Raw genomic sequence first — 15,394 nt, forward strand, 5'->3', positions numbered from 1 at the left:
ATGGCGGCCATGAAGGACAAGTCCGCGTCGACCTCGGACAACGACGGCGGCCGTCGCCCGAACGATTTGCGAGATCAAGATCCGTTCTTCAAGCACAAAAAGTGGGATTTTCCCCGCTTTGATGGCACGGTAGATCCAATGCTCTTCCTCAACAAATGCGAGTCGTATTTCCGCCACCATCGCACCATGGGGGAGGAACGCGTTCGGACGGCCTCGTACCATCTGGACGACGTCGCCCAGCTGTGGTACAACCAGCTCGAGGAGGAGGACGGCGCACCATCTTGGGGTCGGTTCAAGGACCTCCTCAACGAACGTTTCGGGCCGCCCCTCCGGTCCGCCCCGATGTTCGAGCTCTCCGAGTGCCGCCGCACCGGGACCGTCGAGGAGTACGCCAATCGCTTCCAAGCCCTCCTGCCACGCGCCGGGCGGCTGGCTGAGGCCCAACGGGTCCAGCTCTTCACCGGTGGTCTTCGGCCACCCCTGAGTCATGCGGTGCGCATCCATAACCCCGACACGCTCTCCGCCGCGATGAGTCTGGCGCGTCAGGTGGAGCTCATGGAGCTCGACAGGGCTCCTCCGGCCCCGGCCCGGCCAGGCGCCCGTGGTCTGTTGCCGCCGCCACCGCCTCGTCCGGTCTTGCCTGTGCCGCCACAGCAGCTCGCCCTGCCCGCCCCCCCGGCGGCTGCCGATCCGGGTCATCGCGAGGGCAACCAGCGGCGTCTCTCCACGGCGGAGCAGGCGGAACGTCGTCGCCTTGGCTTATGTTTTAACTGTGACGAGAAATATTCCCGTGGTCATAACAGGTTTTGCAAACGAATCTTCTTCGTCGACGGTGTCGAAATCGAGGACGCCGCCGACCCTGCTGCACCGGGGGACACGGAGGCGCCCTGTTTCTCACTGCAGGCTGTGGCGGGCGTGCCCGTGGCAGACACCATGCAGCTGGCCGTGCAGCTGGGGGCCGCATCGCTCGTCGCGCTCCTGGACTCGGGCAGCACCCACAGCTTCATCTCCGAGGAGGCCGCGCGGCGCTCGGGTCTGCCTCTCCGCCACCATCCCCGTCTCACGGCCATGGTGGCCAACGGCGAGAAGATCACCTGTGCGGGCGTCATCCGCGACGCGCCCCTGCTCATCGCCGGCGCCAGTTTCCCGGCGGAGCTCTTCGTCATGCCCTTGGCCGGGTACGACATCGTCCTGGGCACCAAGTGGCTGGGAGCCTTGGGACCAATCGTATGGGACCTGGCCAACCGGCGCATGTCCTTCCAGCGCGGGGGCTGCACCGTCTCCTGGACGGGCGTGGCTGGGGCGGCCGGCTCGGCTGTACGCGCCCTGGTGGCCGGCGAGACGCTACTGGAGGCCCTCCTCGGCTCGTTCGCAGACGTGTTCGCCACTCCAGCCGGCCTTCCGCCCAAGCGCGCCCACGACCACCGCATCTTGCTGAAGCCCGACGCGCAGCCGGTGGCCGTACGTCCATATCGGTACCCGGCTGCCCATAAGGACGAGCTGGAGCGGCAGTGTGCGGCCATGATGGAGCAGGGGATCGTCCGCCGCAGCGACTCGCCGTTCTCGTCGCCCGTCCTCCTTGTGAAGAAGCCCGACGGCTCATGGCGTTTCTGCGTCGACTACCGCGCCCTGAACGCCATGACCGTCAAGGACGCCTTCCCGATCCCGGTGGTCGACGAGCTGTTGGATGAGCTCAACGGCGCCAAGTTCTTCACCAAGCTCGACTTGAGGTCGGGTTACCACCAGGTCCGCATGCGGCCCGAAGACATCCACAAGACGGCCTTCCGTACGCATGAAGGCTTGTACGAGTTCCTGGTCATGGCGTTCGGCTTGTGCAACGCGCCGGCCACCTTCCAAGCTCTGATGAATGACACCCTCCGGCCGTTTCTCCGCCGTTTCGTCCTGGTATTTTTTGATGATATTTTGGTTTACAGCAGTACGTGGGCTGATCACCTGCGGCACCTGCGCGCGGTCCTCGACGAGCTTCGCCGCCACCAGCTCTTCGTCAAGCGCACCAAATGCTCCTTTGGTGCCACCACCGTCGCGTACCTCGGCCACGTCATCTCCGCAGCGGGGGTTGCCATGGATCCGGCCAAGGTGCAGGCCATCCACGACTGGCCGACCCCGCGCTCCGCCCGTGCTGTTCGCGGGTTCCTCGGACTAGCGGGATACTACCGCAAGTTCGTGCATAACTACGGCACGGTGGCCGCGCCCCTCACGGCGCTCCTCAAGAAGGATGGCTTCACTTGGGATGAAGCCACGGCAAAGGCGTTCTCAGCGCTCAAGGCAGCGGTCACGTCGGCACCCGTCCTCGCCATGCCCGACTTCGCCAAGATGTTCATCGTCGAGTGCGACGCGTCGACGGCGGGCTTCGGCGCCGTTCTGGTCCAGGAGGGCCACCCGCTGGCCTACTTCAGCCGGCCAGTGGCGCCTCGCCACCGCGCCCTAGCAGCGTATGAACGCGAGCTTATTGGGCTGGTTCAAGCCGTCCGGCATTGGAGGCCCTACCTCTGGGGGCGCCGCTTCCTCGTCAAGACGGATCACTACAGTTTGAAGTATCTCCTCGACCAGCGCCTCGCTACGATTCCGCAGCACCACTGGGTCGGCAAGATCTTGGGCTTCGACTTCGCAGTGGAGTACCGCTCCGGCGCCACGAACACGGTCGCCGACGCTCTCTCCCGCCGTGACGTCCAGGATGGCGAGCTGCTGGCCATCTCCGCGCCCCGTTTCGACTTCATCGAGCGACTTCGCCACGCCCAAGCGACGGACCCCGCGCTGGTCGCTATCCACGACGAGCTCCGAGCAGGCACCCGCGCGGCGCCGTGGGCCATCACCGACGGCTTGGTTGCCCTCGCGGGCCGCCTCTACATCCCCCCGGCGTCGCCGCTTCTACAGGAGATCCTGGCCGCGGTCCACGAGGACGGCCACGAGGGCATCCACCGCACCCTGCACCGCCTCCGACGTGATTTCCATTTTCCCAACATGAAACGTTTGGTGCAGGAGTTTGTGAAGGCATGTGCCACCTGCCAGAAGTACAAGTCAGACCATCTGCGCCCGGCCGGTCTGCTCCAGCCGCTGCCCATTCCTTCCAGCGTGTGGGCGGATGTCGGCATTGATTTCATTGAGGCGCTGCCCAAGGTGCAGGGCAAGACGGTCATCCTCTCCGTCGTCGACCGCTTCAGCAAATACTGCCACTTTCTACCGCTAGCCCACCCGTACACCGCCGAGTCCGTCGCCCAAGCCTTCTTCGGCGACATCGTCCGCCTTCATGGCGTACCGCAGTCCATCGTCTCGGACCGCGACCCGGTGTTCACATCGGCGTTCTGGACTGAGCTCATGCGGCTCACCGGGACCAAGCTCTTCATGTCGTCCGCGTTCCACCCGCAGACGGACGGGCAGACGGAGGCCGCCAACAGGGTGATCGTCATGTACCTCCGCTGCTTTGCCGGTGACCGTCCTCGCCAGTGGCTCCGTTGGCTCCCGTGGGCGGAGTACATCTACAACACGGCCTTCCAGTCGTCGCTGCGGGAGACGCCGTTCCGCGTGGTCTACGGCCGCGAACCGCCGACCATCCGCTCGTATGAGCCCGGCGAGACGCGCGTGGCTGCGGTGGCCCAGGAGATGGAGGAACGTGCAGCCTTCCTGGACGACGTCCGTTACCGTCTCGAGCAGGCCCAGGCGGTCCAAAAGCGTGTTTACGACCAGCATCACCGGCAGGTGGAGTACCAAGTCGATGATTGGGCTCTCCTTCGGCTTAGGCAGCGTCAAGCGGCATCCCTGCCACGTACCACCTCCGGCAAGCTCAAGCCCCGGTTCGTCGGGCCGTACCGCGTGGTGGAGATCATCAACGCCGCGGCTGTTCGGCTCGAGCTGCCTCCGGGGGCACGTCTCCATGATGTGTTTCACGTCGGGGTGCTCAAGAAGTTCGTCGGCACGCCGCCCTCTTCGCCCCCGGCGCTGCCGGCCACCCACAACGGCGCTGTGCTGCCGGTGCCCGACAAGATAGCTGCTGCTCGGCTCGCGCGCGGTGTGCGTCAGGTGCTGGTCCAATGGAAGGATGAACCAGCGGCGTCCGCAAGCTGGGAGGACTTCGACGATTTCCGTCTTCGGTTTCCTGATTTTCAGCTCGAGGACGAGCTGGTCTTCGACGGCGGGAGAGATGTCATGTGCGGGCGCACATACAGCCGGCGCAGAAGAGCCCGCGACGTCCGTAGGGACGCTGAGCGCGCGGCCATGAGCCAGGAGGGACAGGCGCGCGCGGCCATGAGCCAGGAGGGGCAGGCGAGTGGCTAGGAGGAAAGCTAGGTGGCTGTTGCCTTGTGTGGCTGGTGGTTGTTTCCTTGTTAGGCTGATCCTAGAATTAAGGAGAACTTTCTCCATTTGTTTAGGCCAAGGGCCATATATGCTGTACGTGAGAACCATCTTGGATTAAGCAGAAAAGTTATCCCTAACCTCCCTATCTCTCTAGAAGCCGACGGCTGAGGGGCATAACCTCGCCGGCGTGACGGACGGCGGCTACGAACTGCGCAGCCGAGGTCCGGCCAGTCAGGGGTTTGAGGCCCTTGACAGATCCATTTGCTCCTTTCCAAACAGGCCTTATGTGAGATCTCCTACGTTCTGTAATTTGATTTTTTTTGTCATTTTTTCTTTATATTTGTTATTACCCTTCATACGTTCATTGGACCTGTTTTAGTTTATTATATACTCCCTCCGGTCATAACTATGGGCAGAAAAAGTAGCCATGTCAATTTGATGTCCAAAACATCACCTAATTGTGACCTGCGGCTGTATCAGTTCTCTGCCCTCCAATCATGCTTCACGACTGATTTCAAATGCAGGAATGCAATGCTTCGTGTCAATGCCCGGCAGGGAGCTCTAACTGGTGGGAATTCAGTTATCGAGAGTTTCTTAGTAAGTTCAATTGAAATCGTTTCATTGAACTGATAGTATTTTAAGTTTAGAATCATATGTTTCCTATGATTGCTAGTTTTTTCACTACCATAGTTAGATAAAAGAAATGCAGATCATGATGCACAAATAAGCATTAGTATAGTGCAACTCTATACTGCCTTGTTTTTTTTTTGGCACGCGCACTTATATGGATGTCAATAAATAATAAAAGTGGTTCCTTTTTACTCTTGTAACTGCAGGTAGACATCTATCCACTAAAAATTTATTTGACTGAAGCAATGTACAGAATGATGTGGGGATATTTCTTCCCTGGAGATGAACAGCAACCACAAAAGCGACAGGTTAGATCGTTTGGTGTTCTTTGATGTTTCAAATGTTATTATGCTTTCATCTTTGTTCCTTATGTTACTTTTCACTGTATATAGGAGCTTTTCAAGGTCTCCACTACAGCAGGAACAAGACGAAAGAAAAACACTTTTGTTGCAGAGACAAACAGTCCCAATAACCAGTCATCAAAAGAAACTACATTTTCACAGAAGCCTGAACTTCGAAGGACATCTTCATTTGACAGGACATGGGAGGAAACAGTTGCTGAATCTGTAGCTAACGAACTTGTTTCACAAATGGAGGGTCAATCAAATACCCAATATGAACCTCAAGATGCTGCTAAGGATTCCAAGTTACTACGTCCTGTTCGCTCTACTCGTGAGGATAAGAAAATTGTAGAGCCCAATGAGGTGAAACAATCTAGACCTCAAAAAATGATGGACTTCCGCAATATAAAAATAAGCCAGGTTGGCATTTACTGTATGCAGATACCTTTTTTTTTATATAATCTGGTACTTGTAATACATGACATGATAAAACAATAGCCAGTTTCCTTAAACAATCCTTTTCATGTAATGTGCTCACTATTTGGTCTGATGACAACAATTCTTGGTATGCAAGGTTGAACTGCAGCTCACATATGAAGGATTGCCATTTGCTGTTAGTGATGTAAGGCTACTTATGGATACCTTCCATCGTGAGGATTTTACTGGAACATGGCCAAGACTGTTTTCACGAGTAAAGAAACATATTGTATGGGGTGTATTGAAGTCTGTTACAGGCATGCAGGCAAGTAATTTTGATTTACTCACAAACTTTCGAAGTTGAAACAGCATTTCAAATTCCAAATGCTTAGCTGATAAAAAATAAAATAGCATATAATGCAAAGCTAGATGTAAATGTGTGTTTATAGTTCAATGTTATCTTGTTATTGCTATTTTTATGACTTCCAGAAGGAATCTAGATGCAAATATTCAACTTGTAAGAAACATTAACATTTCACTAATTTGACTTGAATGTTACTTATTTCTCTTTTACAGGGTAAAAAGTTTAAAGCTAAATCTAGCAGCCAAAAAGAACCATCTACAGCTTTAATCAGTGCCACTGATTTTAATTTAAGTGACAGTGATGGTGACGAAGCTGGCAGTTCTGATCAACTTCCAGCGTTTCTAAAAAAGCCTAGTGATGGAGCTGGTGATGGATTCGCAACCTCCGTTAAGGGCTTATTCAGTACACAGAAAAAGAAAGCGATGGCATTTGTTTTGAAGACAATGAAAGGAGACGCTGATCATGATTTCCATGGTGAACGGAGTGAGAATGAAATTGAGTTCTCCCCATTTGCTCGGCAATTGACTATAACAAAAACGAAGAAGCTTATACGGCGGCACACAAAGAAGTTAAACAAGTCTAAGGTTCACAAAGTTACAGGTGAGATATGAATTAGTATTGATTGGCTGATTCGATGTCCACATTATATGCACAAACACATAGGACTTCCTGTGGGGACTCTGATTTCTAAAAATGAAAAGGCTTCCTTGGTTGGGGGGCTAAGAATCTGTCGTTAGTCATTCTACTATGATGCATACATAAATATCTGGGCATCTAGCTTTCATAGTAAACCCATCATTTGCTTTCATAGTGAACCTATCATTTATTACATCTGTGCTACAAGCAAGCCCTTAAAGGCTAGGTTACTAACAGGCATTAGATCCAAAAGCTATGTTCGTACATTCTTTTACAATACATGGATAGATTCTTATAACACTCTAATAGACAACTTGGATTGGAGTATCTTTGGTACACTTAAGCCCGGATTCCACCATCCTATTTTTGTAAGTTGGAACGAGCTCGTTCTCATAGGAGTAACTCCCAGTTCTGACTTTGTCTGTTGATTTCTTGTTCAGCTACTGAGCTAGAAGTGGCAGAGCTGCCGCCGCGTGCTCCTGGGTACAACACGGACTCCTCCGACTCGTCATCGGCGGAAACAAGCCCAAAAGATTAGCATGTGCCCTCTATGAAAGGTTGATTCAGAGGGATGCTTCGAAGTCGTACTGAGCCCTGGAGTGATGTCCAAGTTCCCTCTTTACAGCTTCCGGTTTTGATCGATCCATCGCTGATCTTCGAGATGATTTTGCAGTCATCCGAATAGATATGGGCAGTGTTTCAACATTCCCTCCCCATCAGATGTAGCTTTGAAATAAGCCTATTGTCTGAGCTGAAGTTTTTAGTTGTGACGTTGAATTCAGTGCTCTGCAGAGAACAACTATTATCATGACCTGAGGGTAGCGTGAATTCTTCGTTGTATTTTTCTTCAGTTGAGGGTAGTGTTTGAAACTTCATTCTCGGCTTTGTAGTACTCAGTCTACAGTATAGCATCCAGTGCGATAGCAAATGTCGTCTTTTTACTTGTACTAAATAAAATATTTAATACATATGAGGAACCTAGACGCAAGTTGTTTTGACTCGTATAAGTACATATTGTAAGTTTAAGTCACATGTGAGACAAAGGGTGTGATGGCAGTTTGAAAAGTAAAAAAAAAAAACAGGATGAAAGAATTCCTTCGCTCTTTTAAGGTTGTGTTTGATCAGAGAGTGGGATAGACTTATTGTTTGGTTTGAGAACAGGCGAAAGCTCTAGTTTGGTTTTGATGAATTGATGAAACTCTATGTATTAACCTAGTTTATCAAAGTGATTATGAGATAGGTGGCACATTCCAAGTGGTGAAGCAAATGAAGATCATGACTTGAAAGATGGTGATGCTATGGTGATGATCAAGTGCTTGGACTTTGAAAAGGAGAAAGAGAAAAAAATAAAAAGCTCAAGGTAAATGTGAAATTGATAGAAGCTTTTTGGTTTAGTGATCGAGACACTTAGCGAGTGTGATTACATTTAGGATCGATAGCCGTACTATTAAAAGGGGTGAAACTCGTATCGAAATACGGTTATTAAAGTGCCACTAGATATTCTAACTCATTGCATATGCATTTAGGATCTAATGGAGTGCTACCACGCTTGAAAACATTTGTGAAAATATGCTAACATATTTGCACAAGATGATATACTTGTTGGTTGGCATATTTGAGCAAGGATAAAGAAGATAGAGTTGAAAAGGAGTTGAATGCGCTGGTCACGGGGAGACCGGACGCGTCCGACATGCGTACCGGACGCGTCCGGTACTGCCTCAGGCGGCAGTGTTCCTGACGTGACCGGATGCGTCCGATATCGATACCGGACGCGTCCGGTATTCTGGCCAGGCGCGGGCAGAGTTGCCAAGGTGACCGAACTCTAGCTCAGTGGAGTGACAGGACGCTGACGAGTTACTGTTTAGCGTCAGGTCAAAATAATATAGCCCGATACCGGATTGCAGAGAGCGACCGGACAAAGTCTTGTGTTTTCAGCGTAATAATTGATCGAACACTGGGAACGTTCGGTCCGGTGTGATCGGACGCGTCCGGTCGGCTCAGAGCGGCTCTGGGAGCTCTCTGGACTCGACCGGACGCTGCGTCTCCCGCGTCCGGTCGTTTTCTAACAGCGCGTTCGATCATGTAGTATTACTGTGCGCAGAGATAGCCGTTGGGCGCGAATGGCTAAACAATTTGAAAGGGACACGTGGCGGTCAGGCTGCGACCGGACGCGTCCGGTCACCACACCGGACGCGTCCGGTGCACACGACCTACGCGTCCAGTCGTCCCACAGTCAGCCAAATAATTGAGCCAACTACTCTATTATTTTAGGGTGTCTATAAATATCGTTTGGCCAGCTCAAGCTCACCCTCTTGGCCATGTGCATTGACATAGCAACCTTGTGAGCTTAGCCAAAGCCCTCCCACTCATCTCCATCATTGATTCATCATCTTTGTGAGATTGGGAGATAATCCAAGTGCATTGCTTGAGTGTTTGCATCTAGGGGCACTTGGTATTCATGTTTCGCTGCAGGTTTGGCTTGTTACTCTTGGTGGTTGCCGCCACCTAGATGACTTAGAGCAGCGAGGATCGTCGAGCGTAGGTTGGTGATTGTCTCCGGCTCCGATCGTGGTGATTGTGAGGGGTTCTTGACATTTCCCCGGCGGAGAGCCAAAAGGTACTCTAGTAAATTACTTGTGGCTTGTGTGATCCTCATCTTGTGTTGGTTGTGCCGCACCCTATTGAGGGTTTAGCGTGTGATGCCAATTAGCGCGTGAACCTCCAAGTGAGTGAATCGCCACAACAGGGACTAGCTTGCCGGTAAGCAAGTGAACTTCAGAGGAAAAATCATTGTGTCTTGATTGTCTCCTTGGTATTCATTGGTATTCACTCATTGGTCACTTGCCACGGTGGTATACCTCTCTACCACTCTCTTGTATTTCATTATATATTCACTTGGATAGAGCTAGTGATAGTTAAGACTAGATAGTGTATAATTGTATTACTCTCACTAGGTGTAAGGTTGAGATGGCGGACTAGAGGGGGGGGTGAATAGTCTTTTTTAAAATTAATCGCGTCGGTTAACCGAAATAAGTGCGGAATTAAAACAATTGGTCTAGCCAAGACTACACCCCTCTATCTATGTTCTCTAACACCTTCCAAAGATACTAATTAAGCAACAAAGGTGCCGGACTAGCTAGAGCTCACCTAACCAATTCTAGAAGCAAGGTCACACAAACTATGCCACTAGTACTTCAACCAACTAGGGAGCTCCTACACATGCTAGTAAGCAAAAGCACAAAGCCACCTAACCTCACTAGTAATGCTCAACAACAAGGCAACCAATGCCAAATTAGAGAGCGCAAATACTTAGCTACACAAACTAAGCAATGTGACTAACAAGGTTACACAAACTAAACTAGCCACGCAAGGGAGCTACTTCTATGCTACACAAGCAAGAAGGTAACTAGTGAGCTACACAAGCTAACTAATTACAAGAGCAACTACACAAGCACAATGTATATGAAAGTAATTACAAGCTTGTGTAACAAGGATGCAAACCAACGGGAAGAACAAGGTTGACACGGCGATTTTTCTCCCGAGGTTCACATGCTTGCCAACACGCTAGTCCCCATTGTGTCGACTGCTCACTTAGTGGTTCAGCGGCTAATTGGCATCACCCACCAAGCCCGCATGTCGGGCACCGCAAGAACCTACCCCAAAAGTGAGGGTAGCTCAATGACACGCTCAACTAGAGTTGCTCTTCGTGGCTCCCGCGGGGCGAGCACAATGCCCCTCACAAAGCTCTTCTCCAGAGCACCGCACAAGCTTCTTGCGGGCTTTGACGGAGACCACCACCAAGCCATCTAGGAGGTGGCAACCTCCAAGAGTAACAAGCACCACCGGCTTGCAACTCGATCACCTAGTGCCACTCGATGCAACCTCACGATGCAATCGCACTAGAATCGCTCACTCACTCAATCGGATGAACACTATCAAGCTAGAGTGAGTTAGAGGGCTCCCAAGCACCACCACATAAGCCACCAAGGCTCTAGTGTGCTTATCTTTACCAAGCTGCCGACCAAAGGCCGACCAAGGCTCCTATTTATAACCCACGTACAAATAGAGCCGTTACCGCTTCACTGGGCAGAACTCGGGATGACCGGACGCTCCGGTCGTATCGATCGGACGTAGCCTGCCAGTGTCCGATCAACGGATGACTGCCACATCATCTCTGGCTTCAAATACTGAGCGCCCGATCTCAACGGTTAAGTTGCGACCAAACGCAGCACTGTGTATGACCAGATGCAGGACCCCAGCGTCCGGTCACTTCCAGTAAGGTTCCACTCGTGACCGGACGCATCCGGTCGGTCACGATCGGACGCAGCACCAGCGTCTGGTCCTTCTCCAGCTTCTCTGCGTCGCCTACATTATCGTACGTCAGCCTGATCGGACGCACCCTGCCAGCGTCCGGTCACTTTTAGCGCCATCATCCGGTCGAAGACTAAGACCGTGCACTCACATGACTCAATGTCTTGTCTTTCACGCTTGCAACCGGTCCATCAAGCCAAGTCTTGTCTTGATCTTCTCCACCTTGATCACATGACTCAATGTCATGTCTCATATGCAATGAGCTCCTTCATCATCACATGTGTGAGCTTTGCAACATCTCCAAGCCATTTTCACCTTCATGGCATATGTTGCTCACACACACATGTACCTGTGGACTAATCACTTGTGTATCTCACATAAACATAATTAGTCCGCCTAGGTTGTCACTCAATTACCAAAACCACACAAGGACCTTTCACTAGGTTGATCACCTAGGTGTATATTAGTGACATAGCTTTGTTGTTATATACTAGAGATCATAGAAAATAGAATTGGGTAGGTGGCTTGCAACCCCAAGTATAGTGCTAGCGCAAAATTCGCTTCACCATCTTATTGACTAATCATTTGTCTTAGTGTTATTGTAGAAATTTTTAATAGGATATTCACCCCCCTTTAGCCATTAGGATCTTTCAAGTGGTATCAGAGTCGTGGTCACCGTGATTTGAGGCTTAACAACCTTCGGTATCAAAATGACTCAAATCAACAACACCAAGAAGCCACCCTAATTTGATGGCTCTAACTATCCCTATTGAAAGGCTAAGATGACAATATATATCAAGTCAATCAATAGGAAGGTTTGGAAAGTGGTGGAGACCAAGATTGAGATTGATGATGAAGAGGCTCCCACCGCCGCCGAAGAGATGCTACTCTAAAATAATGACATTGCTCTTAGTGCCATCCATGATGGTTTGGATGAGAGAATATTTGAGCAAATCAAGAACATTGAGAGAGCTCATGAGGCATGGAAGAAGTTGGAGGAATCATTTGAGGGCACTCAAACTGTGAAGGGTGCAGAGGCCTACATTCTTAAGAAGAAGTTTGCAAGCTTCAAAATGAAGGAGGATGAGAGTGTGCCGAAGATGTTCCATAGGCTTCAAGTACTTGTCAATGATCTCAAAGCACTTGGAGAAGAGGTGAAGGACAAGGACTTCTCCCATAAGTTCTTGAGATGCTTACCCTCAAGATTTGGCACATTGGTCACTATTCTAGTGAGGAGTGGTTTGGACACCATAACACCAAACCAAGTGTTGGGAGATATAATGACCGATGACACATATAGAGATGATGATGAGAAGGAAGAAAAGAAGGAGAAGAAAGATGAGAAGAAGGATGACAAGAAGAAGAGTGTGGCATTCAAGGTCACATCATCTAAGGGCAAGGCAAAGCAAAATACATCAAGTGAAGATGATGGTTCATGGGATGATGATGATGATGAGAAGATGGCTCTCTTTGTCAAGAGATTTGACAAGTTCATGGTGAAGAAAGGCTACCATGCTAGAAGGAAGAAATCTTCATCCAAAAACAAGGAAGAGTTAAGAAGGTGCTTCAATTATGGAAGCAAGGATGATCTTGTTGCTCAATGCCCATACAATAGCGACAATAGTGATGACAACAAGAAGAACAAGAAGAAGGACAAGATGACCTTCAAGAAGAAGAAGAAGGGTCGTTCATATGTGGTCACTTGGGATAGTGATGCTTCCTCAAGTGATGATGATGATAGTGATGATGACAAGACCATCAAGAAGAAGGCACTTGCAAGCATTGCTATCAATAAGAAGCCTTCTCTCTTCGACATGCTAATGTATCCTCAATTAAGATTAATTCTTTCTATGTGCTTACCAAGGGTATAAATGGTGTGAAAGCTAAGTCCATTGGTACACCATAAATGGCCTCAAGGAAGAAAGTCATTTGGGTGCCAAAGAGCTTGGTCACTAACCTTCAAGGACCCAAGTAAGTTTGGGTACCTAAAAGGAATTGATCTTCTTTTGTAGGTCAATTACAAAGCCGGAGCAAGGCATTGGGTTCTTGATAGTGGATGCACTCAACACATGACTGGTAATGCAAGAATGTTCAACTCAATCAATACCAATGGCAATGATAGTTGTGATAGTATCACATTTGGTGATAATGGCAAAGGCAAGGTCAAAGGGCTTGGTAAGATTGCAATATCCAATGACATGAGTATTTCCAATGTGTTGCTAGTAGAGAGCTTAAACTTTAATTTGCTATCCGTGGCTCAATTATGTGATCATGTATTCAAATGCATATTTAGGGTAGATGATGTAGAGATCATAAGTGTAGATGGCTCTAACTTGATCTTCAAAAGCTTTAGATATGAGAATCTATACTTGGTTGATTTTAATACTAGTGAAGCTCAATTATCTACATGTTTGTTCGCTAAGTCTAGCATGGGTTGGTTATGGCATAGAAGGCTTGGTCATGTTAGAATGAAACAATTGAATATATTGGTTAAGCATGACTTGGTTAGAGGCTTAAAAGATATTGTGTTTGATAAGGATAAGCTTTGTAGCTCTTGTCAAGCCGGCAAATAAATTGGAAACACCCATCCTAAGAAAAGCATGATGAGCACTAGTAAAGCATTTGAGTTATTGCACATGGATTTGTTTGGGCCAACTCAATACATTAGTATTGGTGGAAACAAATATGGCTTTATGATAGTGGATGAGTATACTAGATACACTTGGGTATTCTTTCTAGTGGACAAAAGTGATGTGTTTGCAATATTCAAATCATTTGTCAAGGGTATTCACAATGAGTTTGAAACAACCATAAAGAGAGTTAGAAGTGACAATGGTAGTGAGTTCAAGAACACTAGAATTGATGAGTTGTGTGATGAATTTGAAATTAGACATCAATTTTCGGCCAAGTACACTCCACAATCAAATGGGCTTGTTGAGAGTAAGAATAGAACACTCATTGATATGGCAAGGTCTATGCTTAGTGAGTATAATGTGAGTCAATCTTTTTGGACCGAAGCTATCAACACGGCTTGCTATTGTAGCAACCGCCTCTATTGTCACCCATTAAAAGAGAAGACACCATATGAGCTCTTGAATGGTAGAAAGCCCAACATTGCATATTTTTAGGTCTTTGATTTCAAATGCTATATCTTAAAGAAAGGCACTAGATTGAGCAAGTTTAACAAGAAATATGATAAATGATTCCTACTTGGATACTCAACGAATAGCAAAGCATATAGAGTTTGGAATTTGAATAGTGGTACTCTTGAGGAAGTTTATGATGTTGAATTTGATGAAACCAAAGGTTCACAAGAAGAGAATGAGAACTTGGAAGATGTTAGAGGTATTCAACATTTAAATGCCATAAAAACATAGATGTTGGTGAATTGAGGCCTAGGCAAGTGAATGATGATGAAGATGATCAAGTGCAAGTGCTCTCTAACATAAATTTACAAGATGATACAAATCAAGCTAGTACAAATGGCTCTCATGACAATGAACAAAATCAAGTGGCTAGTGCATCATCTCAACCCAATGATCACACAAGTGCAAGTAATCAAGTTCCAATCCTCCAACCAACCAATATTGCAAGGGATCATCCATTAGATACTATCATTGGTGATATTTCAAGAGGTGTGCAAACTAGATCAAGATTAGCTTTATTTTGTGAGCATTTCTCATTTCTGTCATCCATTGAACCAAAGAAGATAGATGAAACATTGAAGGATGTTGATTGGGTGAATGCTATGCATAAAGAATTGAATAACTTCACAAGAAATCATGTATGGGAATTGGTAGAGAGACCAAAGGGATATAATGTGATTGGAACCAAATGGGTTTTTAGAAACAAGCAAGATCAAGATGGGATAGTAGTAAGGAACAAAGCATGATTGGTAGCAAAAGGATATACACAAATTGAAGGTCTTGACTTTGGAGAAACATATGCCCCGGTTGCTAGATTGGAAGCAATTAGAATCTTATTAGACTATGCTTGTGCCCACAACATCAAGCTCTATCAAATGGATGTTAAGAGTGCATTTCTCAATGGTTACATCAATGAAGAAGTATATGTTGAGCAACCTCCTGGTTTTGAAGATGATGAGAAGCCCAATCATGTGTACAAGTTGAAGAAGGTATTGTATGGCTTGAAGCAAGCACCTAGAGCATGGTATGAGAGATTGAGGGACTTCCTACTCTCTAAAGGGTTCATGATGGGCAAGGTTGACACCACTTTTTTTACCAAGAAGATTGGCAAAGACTTATTTGTATTGCAAATCTATGTTAATGACATCATATTTGGATCAACCAATCAAGACTTTTGTGAAGAGTTTAGAAAGATGATTGCTAATGAGTTTGAAATGTCCATGATTGGAGAGTTA

At 48.4% G+C, this 15,394-nt stretch overlaps 1 protein-coding gene across 3 annotated transcripts in view; it reads left to right on the forward strand.

Moving 5' to 3' along the window:
* The window catches only part of LOC136543289 (protein ABERRANT POLLEN TRANSMISSION 1-like), a 30,350-nt gene extending 22,574 nt beyond the window's left edge, over nt 1–7,776 (forward strand). Inside the window, exons 17-22 of one of the 3 annotated variants that reach the window (XM_066535776.1) lie at nt 4,839–4,911; nt 5,151–5,252; nt 5,337–5,705; nt 5,860–6,027; nt 6,279–6,666; nt 7,143–7,776. In XM_066535776.1, the coding sequence (XP_066391873.1) occupies nt 4,839–4,911; nt 5,151–5,252; nt 5,337–5,705; nt 5,860–6,027; nt 6,279–6,666; nt 7,143–7,240 (1,198 nt within the window). In that variant the 3' untranslated portion in view covers nt 7,241–7,776. Of the gene's footprint in view, nt 1–4,838; nt 4,912–5,150; nt 5,253–5,336; nt 5,706–5,859; nt 6,028–6,278; nt 6,667–7,142 lie in introns of those variants that run through there. The other 2 variants (XM_066535781.1, XR_010780793.1) reach the window with 2 other exon arrangements.
* The last annotated feature ends 7,618 nt before the right edge of the window (nt 7,777–15,394 follow it).

The sequence above is a fragment of the Miscanthus floridulus genome, chromosome 1, assembly GCF_019320115.1.
Source record: "Miscanthus floridulus cultivar M001 chromosome 1, ASM1932011v1, whole genome shotgun sequence".
In the NCBI taxonomy this organism is placed as follows: Eukaryota; Viridiplantae; Streptophyta; class Magnoliopsida; order Poales; family Poaceae; genus Miscanthus; species Miscanthus floridulus.